This window comes from Micromesistius poutassou (genome assembly GCF_964030765.1).
Source record: "Micromesistius poutassou genome assembly, chromosome: 9".
In the NCBI taxonomy this organism is placed as follows: Eukaryota; Metazoa; Chordata; class Actinopteri; order Gadiformes; family Gadidae; genus Micromesistius; species Micromesistius poutassou.
Genome location: NC_140279.1, coordinates 2915380 through 2925157, shown reverse-complemented (window position 1 = coordinate 2925157; position 9778 = coordinate 2915380). Strand labels below are relative to the sequence as shown.

At 44.2% G+C, this 9778-nt stretch overlaps 1 protein-coding gene across 1 annotated transcript in view; it reads left to right on the top strand.

Annotated features, from left to right (window-relative positions):
• The window catches only part of tpm4a (tropomyosin 4a), a 20220-nt gene extending 11442 nt beyond the window's left edge, over positions 1 to 8778 (top strand). The window contains 7 exon segments of the mRNA XM_084473133.1: positions 4099 to 4232; positions 4981 to 5098; positions 5390 to 5460; positions 5590 to 5665; positions 7045 to 7107; positions 7468 to 7537; positions 8483 to 8778. Of these exon segments, the coding sequence (XP_084329259.1) occupies positions 4099 to 4232; positions 4981 to 5098; positions 5390 to 5460; positions 5590 to 5665; positions 7045 to 7107; positions 7468 to 7537; positions 8483 to 8565 (615 nt within the window). The 3' untranslated portion in view covers positions 8566 to 8778.
• Positions 8779 to 9778: the final 1000 nt, after the last annotated feature.

Sequence of the window (9778 nt, the reverse complement as noted above, 5' to 3'; positions counted from 1 at the left end):
GATTCACACAAGCAACCATTTATAATAATGTGGTTCATATGTTAACTCACAGCATACTGTGGCTCTCTTCTCTCTTGTGGCACTTACAACGGCTGCAACTCAAAACCAAATAAGAACGCTTCAATAGGCCCGAACCACACAGGATTCAAACATCAGCATGGACTCTGAGCCACCAGAAGCCTAGGGGAGGGGGACGGTGGAGGGCTCACCACCACTACTTCTGCCCTTCTTTATCAGAGCCTGGCCACCCCTAGTGTACCGGTCCAGTCTTGGAACAGCCTGAAGGGTCTTTTCATAACGCTCAATACCTTACAGATGTACGGCGCAATCGCCTGCTTGTTTTGGCCCAGAAAGCCACTGACATACTTTTCCATGCTCTTGTAAGATCCTACTGTTATTTTAAGCCAGGTTGAGGCTACCTAGGGAACAGCGGGCTTGGAATCATGTCCTCCATTAATACTGAACTGGATCAATGGCCGTTGAGGGGAGGAGCCAGCACTGCGCCTCCTCGTAGTGTGGTATCTGGCTTTTTCAGCATTTTCCGCCTCCACAGATGGTTGCAATTAGTGTGTGTATGTGTGTGTCTGTGTGTGTGTGTGTGTGTGTGTGTGTGTGTCTGTGCGTGTGTGTGTGTGTGTGTCTGTGCGTGCGTGTGTGTGTGTGTGTGTGTGTGTGTGTGTGCGTGAGGGTTTCTGCATGTCAGTATGCTGTCTTACATCTTGCTGATACTCCACCACAAATTCCCCAAAGTTAATTTGACCATATAAGGAGTGAGTCCCTGGCAGCTGGGGAATGCAGAGCTGGTGACGAAGGAAGGGGCATGGCCACAGAGAGGGGGAGAGAGATGGGAAGAGAATGGCCAGAGAGAGAAGGGGAGAGAAAGTCATGAGGGCAAGGAGAGTGGAAATGAGTTTCTGTTAGGACTTTGCTACAGCTTAAGCAGCTCTATTTTCAATTTTACTGTCTTTCAAATGGTTTACGATCACAAAGAGACAGTCTTTGTCCAGTGAGCCACAAGCACTTTCACCTGTAGGACAATAAATGCAAAAAAAAACCTTTGACAGCACTTTGACAACAGCTTTTACCTCTATATGAGTCTGGCTGGAACCTGATTCATGACGGTTCCAGTTGGGTCAATGTATTCCTTCTTCCCTTTGAACAAGAAAGAAAAGAAGAACGAGTGTTGCATACCTCAGTGTTGTAAGGGGAGGGCCCTTTCTCAACCTCTGGAAACGAGTGGATGAACTTTAGGCCTTGGCGACCATCTGGAACCACATGTGGTATAAACACTCCCCCTGTGTTTACAGCAGATCCACAATCCCCTTAATTGTTGAACCTCGGCGATGGGCAGGGCCCTGTTGTCATGCAGTGCTGTAAGCTGTTTGCTTGGTCCGAGCCATTGTATGTGTGGACTTATGGTTCATTGTATGCCTGCGTTGGTTGCCAGGTGTTTCCATGTTTTCATAACAACCAGTGACATTTTACTGGCGTGTCGCCAGTAGATTGATTGAGTTATGGATGACTTGAGAGTATTTGTTTGTGGTATCATGTTTGCATGCATGCATATGTGCAATTTAATGTGTGTCTTTGTCTCTGTGGGAAAGAGTTTATGTGTGTGTGTGTGTGTGTGTGTGTGTGTGTGTGTGTGTGTGTGTGTGTGTTGTGACATGTGTGCCTGGAAATGTTTTACAGCATCCGATGTGCCATGTAGCTGACCTGGGGCTCATGAATAGTATGTTTGTTTGTATGTGTGTGTGTGTGTGTGTGTGTGTCTGGAAGGCATTCACCTCAACCCATTGCTTCTCTCAGGAATTAACAAAATACCACCATGTGTTAGGGCCCAGGTCCGTATTCAGTTCAATGTTCTCCTCTTAAAGCCATTGATGTCATGCTGACTGACGAGGACCCTACAAAAACACAAGTAATCCAGACCCCATTGTGTGTGACCTATGGTTCCCTATTCATGTCATAGGTCTTTGCGCCTGATGTGATAAGATGAACCCACTTCAGTTTAAAAGGTTGTTTCCTGTGTCCGATCAGATGCATTCCTGAGAGAGAGAGAGAGAGAGAGAGAGACTTTTTTGAAAAAAGTCACGCAACATGATAAACACAACATGCTATGGGACATTTTGCGTCTAGCTACAGTTTTACCCTATCATTTACAGATCTGGCTTACAGTACATAAATTAATCTCAAAATATACCAGAGTGGATTTTCAGTTGCACCACCACCTTGAAGTGTTCAGTCTATGATAAGACTGGGAGGACGGCGCACTCGGCCTGATTAGCTGGGTCCCCTGTGCCCTCCACCTAGCTTGGTCGCTCTCCTTCCCACCCAGTTATCTCTTCCCGTCATCTTGGTCGGCGACGACCTCATTTGAATGAAGATAACCACCTGCTTACCTGCAATATCAACGACTGACAGATTTGATTTGATCTTCATTGAGTATCTGGCTTATAGACTAAACTAAGGACTAGATAAATGAGGACCAGCTTGCAAGCCTCAAAAGTTGCTGATTTGGATAAATAAACGAAGTGTCCCAAGTTTTGCTTCACGGTGCAAGTATTTAATCGTACCATATAGTGAGTGTGCAGAAGTGCTTGTACTTGTTGAACTTGAGATAATTCACTAGTGATTAGTTAAACTAAATATAAAATGTGTGGGATAATAAACTGAATGAGATTGAGTGAACGGTTTTGCTTTGACTTCTTGAATCTTCACTATTTATCCATTTCCACATAACTCCTTAGAAGTTTTTCTGGTCTCTCTGAGAAGCTGAAAGGAAATCCTCTCTGCTTCTCTGTTTCCCTTTGTACTCCCTGATCTGCCCTTGTCTGTTTACCCCGTTCTTTAGCAACCACAGTGGAAATGAGTTTGTTGTGAATTCAGTTTAAATAATCTCTCAGACTACAGTTATCCTTATATTAAATGATTATTAATGCCAGCTATATGCAGCAGGCTGGATCAGAGTTTGGGTTGTATCAAAGATATTGCAGATGTCTCCAGCTGTCTTGAGACTATGCATATCACTTCTACTTGACTATTGATTGCTGAAACCCATTCCACCTTGGGGAGGTCCAACCAGACACAGTTATTCCTACGTTTCAGTTTCTGCGGCAGATGGGGCAACTCCAGTTGATTTCTTCCCAGAGTTCGGTGACATTCAAAAGCACTTCATACAAAGTTAATACTGAACGCCCTCAGGCTGATTCTTGACAGCTAATTAGAAAATGCGTGTGAGGACGTTGTACATGGCACGCAGTGTGGAAGAAGGAATGCATTTGCTGCATTGCACATGGGAAATAATCATCTTTAATGGCTATGAGAAGATTCAAGATTTAATACTTTAATTGCCATACAACAGAAGTTGTTAGGAATTTGCTGCAGTGTGCTCTACAATACAACAGACAAGACAAACACCACACAAAAATAGGAAGCCAAAGACATAGACATAAGACATAGTACATACATGATTCATTCATTCATTCATGGCTCGTCCCTACATAGGCAAGAGTCTAAAAGTGGCAAGTGACTTTAGTGGAAATTCACCTAAAGTGCAGGTTTTAAGTTCAGAATGAAGACTCTGAGTAGAAGAATATACATATCTGAGTGCATGCTATGTGATGAGTTCTCATTCTGACTCAAACAAGGATGTGTGTGTGTCGTCTCCACAACACCACACACACAACCACAAACCGTCCAGGTTCCTCTCCTTTCCTGTCTTGTCTTTTCTTGTCTCGGTGCGGGACAAAACAAAATGACGGGGAGGGAAACGCTAACCAACGCATCAATAAGGAACTGAAAATCAAGAGTGGAAACTCTCTTCATCTCCGGCAGAGCTGCAGGTGCGCCTGTCCTCATTTCCCTCCAGCTGTCCCCTACTTTTGTTCCTATTTTTATCTTTCCGCTCTTTCCGCTGCGGTCTCCTCGGCCCACGGCCGCTTCTCCGTCACACCTCCTCGCTCCCCTCCGTCACCAGCGGAGAGGAAGGAGGGGAGGGTGAGCTTTGAGCTAGGGGAGATGGGGGGTTGCAGGACAAGTGAAGTTCATGTTAAATGAATGAATCAAACAACCTCTCTGTTTGTGTGTGTGTGCCAGGCGGAGGGTGACGTAGCGGCTCTGAACCGCCGGATCCAGCTGGTGGAGGAGGAGCTGGACCGGGCCCAGGAGAGGCTGGCCACCGCGCTTCAGAAGCTGGAGGAGGCGGAGAAGGCCGCGGACGAGAGTGAGAGGTCAGTAGCACCACTTCACGGGTGGAGGTGGAGGAAGAGGGGGTGCCGGCCTAGCCACAGAGCTCTTTGTGTTTTGTCTGTCTGACAGTGGCTATTTTTTTATTCTTAAGGTTGGACCGCTAGATAAAATAAAATGTCTGTCGATAAAAATGTACTGTACAAGTGTGTGTGTGTGTGTGTGCGTGTGTGTGTGTGTGTGCGTGTGCGTGTGTGTGTGTGCGTGTGTGTGTGCGTGCGTGTGTGTGTGTGTGTGCGTGTGTGTGTGCGTGTGTGTGCGTGCGCGTGTGTGTGTGCGTGTGTGTGTGTGTTGGTGTGCCATGTTGATGGAATGGTATGCAAGTTTTTGGTTACTCTACTCTCTAAGTGAGTGCTATGTCATTACAATCTAGCTAGTTTCAAGAAATCTCTCTCTCACTCACTCACAGGCCCAGTCCCATTTCTCTCCCCTTAACAAGAACACTTGCTTTGAGTGCCCTTAATTGCAAGTCAGCTCCCGAGTTGGCTAGCGTTCAAGGGTTGATTTTAAGGGAAAATTGGCACCCCCCCCTTGCTCCCCTAAGTATTGGAACACCCTACCCCTTCGCGGCGGGAACATGCAAAATCTAGGGTTAGGGCTCAAATCTAGGGGTAGGGGGAGAATTGGGACAGGGCCTTACTCTCACACTCTCACTCTCAATCTATCCATGCATCAATAGAAGACGCTAAGCAAGCTAACTCTCCCTTCTTTATCCCGTTTTAACGCAACCAGAGGAATGAAGGTGATTGAGAACCGGGCCAGTAAGGACGAGGAGAAGATGGAGATTCAGGAAATGCAGCTTAAAGAGGCCAAACACATTGCTGAGGAGGCTGACCGCAAGTATGAGGAGGTGAGGCCACTGCAGTGGCACGCATTATAGAGTTGCCATCACTCTCGTCATCTCTGTGTGTTGAAATGAATGGAAATTAGTGAAATCTGAGCTATGGAAAAGACAACTAAAGCTGTTATAACAGCTTTTAAATTAAGTACATGTAAATCCATGCAAAGCCCTTTTTTTATTGGCCTGACTATTGGCCTGACTATTAATATGGAGATTTAGGCTGTAAAAGACCCTGCCTTCAGTATTCAATTCATCAACAATAAAAAAATCTGAATCCGAGTCTTTCTTCCTGGCTCCAAGGTGGCACGTAAACTGGTGATCCTGGAGGGAGAGCTGGAGAGGGCAGAGGACAGGGCAGAGGTGTCAGAACAGTAAGTCAAATATACACATTCAGTCAGTCACTCAGTCACTCACTCACACACACACACACACACACACACACACACACACACACACACACACACACACAAGGCTGACCATCTGTCTGTGTCTCCTCATAGTAAAGCCGGTGGGCTGGAGGAGGAACTGAAGAATGTGACCAACAACCTTAAGTCTCTAGAAGCCCAGTCTGAGAAGGTGAGTCTCGTGTTTGGAAAGTTAACATTGGAGATTGTATCAGCTGTGGGTGCCGGCTGGATGTTTGCCTACTACCCTGCATGGTTTGCTGTAGCTCACTCGGGTGAAAAGCAGTTTTGAATCAGCTTTTATAGTAACGATAATAGAAAACTGGAAGCAAAGTTTCACCTAAATAACTTTCATGAAGTGAAATAAACGTGGTAGTACTCGCAAAGGGAGGGATGAGCAACAATTCACTCACAAGGTTAAATGTTTTTGTTTTCTATATACTGTATATCATATTTCCAAATCCATAGCTCAGCTCAATAAAACACGGCAAAGTGACCATAAGCATGGCTGATACCCAGCTACAGTACAGCTATATACACATTAGGAGCTGTTGTTACCATATGGTTACCATATGAATACAGTAGTCTGCTTAGTTTTCAGTAATGCACACACTGCACTGCCACAGAGTACAGACTCCTAAGTAACACTTAAGCAATGGAAAATACAACTGCTTTTCCGGCCCACTCATCAGGCTCTACTTGAAGATGAGTTAATAATTATTAGTCATGGCGCTTTGGCCCGCACAGAAACGTTCCACTGTATCCTGTACTTAGACCTGTCTATGGCTCAGTGCACAGGGTTCAGCAGAGACAGGCCTCTCTCCGCACCAAAGCAGTATTCCTAATCCCTATAATTGCACACCGCAACTCCCTACCTGATACCCAAACATAAATTTTCCTTGTAAATTGTGTTTTGAGGTGACCCTGGTCCTAGCATAACCATGGTCTGCCATGTGGCCACTCCTAAATATGTGGTAGCAGATTGTCTACTGTGATATCCACAGCACAGCCCACCCTACACACCCACCCTGAAGAATTGGTTGCTTTGTAACGCTGCCAGCGCTGCAGTCTGCCAGGATTAGTTTAAAATTTACGGCCATAATCAACATCATGATCATGATCCTCTCTTTCTTTCTTCTCTTTTCTATCTCTCTCTCTCTCTCTCTCTCTCTCTCTCTCTCTCTCTCTCTCCTTTTAATGCATGACTTAGCCTTGTTCTGCATTCACACTCCAGGACCAAGCCTGTTGCATGCCTTTGCTGCCTTCATGTCAAGCATGAGAAGGAGTGGTGTGTGTGTTTGTGTGTGTGTGTGTGTACGAGCTCTGTAGGCATTTACAGAGGCGTTGTGTCTTCACTTATGTGCATGTAGGCAGGTCTGGAAAACTGTTTTTCCCAGATTTTCCAGACGTTTTTTACTTTTTAAGTTCTTCTGCAATATTAAACTTTTATACATTTGACTATTCCGTAATGCAGCCCAACACCCGAGAACAAAGGATTTGTTCTGGCGGGCAATTTGTAACATGAAGCCCTCTGTTTGTCTGTTCCAACAGTACTCTGAGAAAGAAGACAAGTACGAGGAGGAAATTAAGGTTCTCAGTGACAAGTTGAAGGAGGTGAGTGGTCGCTCTCACTCCTCTCCCGATGCCTTCGTACCGCGTTCATAACACTATGCAGGGAAGCATCTGAGGTCACTGACTCCTTTGAGGTCATGGTTCCAGTGCCTTGAAGCAACACTGAACACCATGAATATTCAATGTTAATATAGAGTACTTCTCCAAGGGAAAAATATGGTCTTTGGTCAGAACTTGATTTAATAATGTAGAAATGAATGTGTTATGCAGCAGTAATCTTTCCCACAGCAAAAGTTTGGATTGTTTCCCATCATTTCTAGATTTACTCCACTTGGATTGATTATTTGGCACGTTTAACGATTTGGGGAAAACGAGAATGAGGCATTTGTTATTGTTTGACAGGCTGAGACTCGTGCAGAGTTTGCAGAGAGGACAGTGGCCAAACTGGAAAAATCCATTGACGACCTGGAAGGTACGGAATCACACACCCAACACAAACACATTCCGTTTGTTTACAGGGACGGAAGATTATCGTTTTCTATCGGGGTGGGGTGGGGCGATCTAAGATGTAAAACAGGTTATAGAGTTGGAAGGGTTTCAGTGTTTTATTATTTTAAAAAGACGGCCGGGCCAGTAACGATGGCTGGTTCTCAAAGGAAAAGCTTGCTGTGTGAGCTTATTATGTATTCATGGTGAGTAAATGATTAGACATGTCAAGCGTACCTCCATTGAGTGAATAATTGAGCGTGATTTCCCTGTTCCAGTTAGAGAAACTGCCCAAAGCCTATATGGCCCCTTTTTCCATATGCCCCTTTTCACACAGTTAATGTAGACGCTCCCCACCTGCGTATTGTGTTACACCAAAGTCTCTAGATTAGTTTCTGTGAACAGAAAAGAGTGAGCTGCCAAATGCATACTGAAGCAAGTTAATAAAATGTCAGTCTGGGTCTCCGGTGTGCACAACTATGCGATGCAGCTTTTTTCCACTCGACGTGCAAAGGCTCTTGTTTGAAAAGCACAGCTATTATATGCTAGCTAGGCGCTATGCAGAGCTTTCAAGGTTAGCATTGTTTAGCTGTGGAAGCACATACCACAGAGTTAATGGGGTTAAAGGGAGGCCGTTTTAACGAGGCCTTCGGCACAGGTGTGAACACTCCTGTGTGTGAATGAAACCGCCTGTGAAAGTGTTTTGTTGCTCGCTGTCACCTAAAGCAAACTTGGATCTGTACTCACGGTCTATCTATCATTCGTACGTCTGACCATCCATCCTTCTTTTTCTTTCTCCCATCTTCCTTTTTTTTCCTCTGCGCTCTTTGTGTTCATCTGTCATTCCTCCAAATCCCTGCTATCTATTTATGGTTCTCTGCCGTTGTACTTGACCTCTGCTTGGTGCTCCCTGCCGACCTCTGACCTCCAGATGAACTATATGCTCAGAAGCTGAAGTATAAGGCCATCAGCGAGGAGCTGGACCATGCCCTGAATGACATGACCTCTCTGTAGCAACTGACTCCCTCTCTCTATATCTCTATACATCCCTTCATCCCATTCTTCGTCTATTTCAATTCCTGCACTTTCTCCACCTGGCTTTGGTTTTCAGTTGTGGTCATGAAATCCTGGCTGAGTCTTTCTATGTATTTTATTTTCTTTCTCCCAATTGAATATATGTGACTTTTTCTGCAAAAAAAAGTTATTAAAAAATATTTTTCCTTTTCATCTTTCTTGTCTCTGGGCATATGCTGCTGCAGCTTTTATCATCATGCATTGAATGTCATTATTTTTGTAAACGGATGAACGGTCTGCAAGTTGCATATCATTATGTACTCTACACAATCTCTTTCTCTCGGTTATCAACAATATGCCTTTTACATGGTGAGATTCCCGCAAAGAGTTAGCATGGGTTGCCGTGGTAAAGAGTGTGCACCTCACTGGGTTCTGCAATGCCTCACCGTTGGTTTCCTCATGTGTTTTTCAGTAACAATAGGTCGCCGTAGGTTTAAATAACAAAACAACAGCATAGGCAAATAATAAATCATGGAGGTACTAAAACGTTTTTAAAAAAGTGATTATATAATCAGTTAAGTTAACGTTTAATTAACAGTCAGCTGCTGGCATACAATGTCCATCAGCAGTTTAAGCATGCATACTAACCTAGAAGTCGTTTTATTGGACTTTCTCCGGTTCACTGCATGTGGAACAGATTAACGTCGCCCAGGGACATCGTTTGAGTGCATTCTCGTAAATTGTCCACCGTTGAAGTTATGTTTGCAAAAGATTTAAATGTGCAATTAATGACAAATTAATATGCCCGCTGTTGCCGTTAGTGTGCTAATTTCATGTTACGCTATTTCTATAATAACTTCTAACTGTCATCCTTTTTCTCCAAACTATAGAGCAATTATCAAGTGCCAAAGAAGATAACCTGGGTATGCATCAAGTTTTGGACCAGACTCTACTGGAGCTCAACAGCTTATAAACACATCAGAGACGCAGCGGATGACATAGAGTCACGTTACATTCCATCAATGTTCAACATACTCCACACTTTCAGCTGGATATATTTTTCCTCCAGTGAGAAAACAGGGTGTTAAATTAAAACTTGTATCCTGATGTTTTTTGTTTTTTGTTAATTCTTACTTATTTTAAGGCACAGCTTTCTTTATGTCTTTTAAAATTACAAAATCATTCCAACACCATTACATTTATTGAGTTCCTC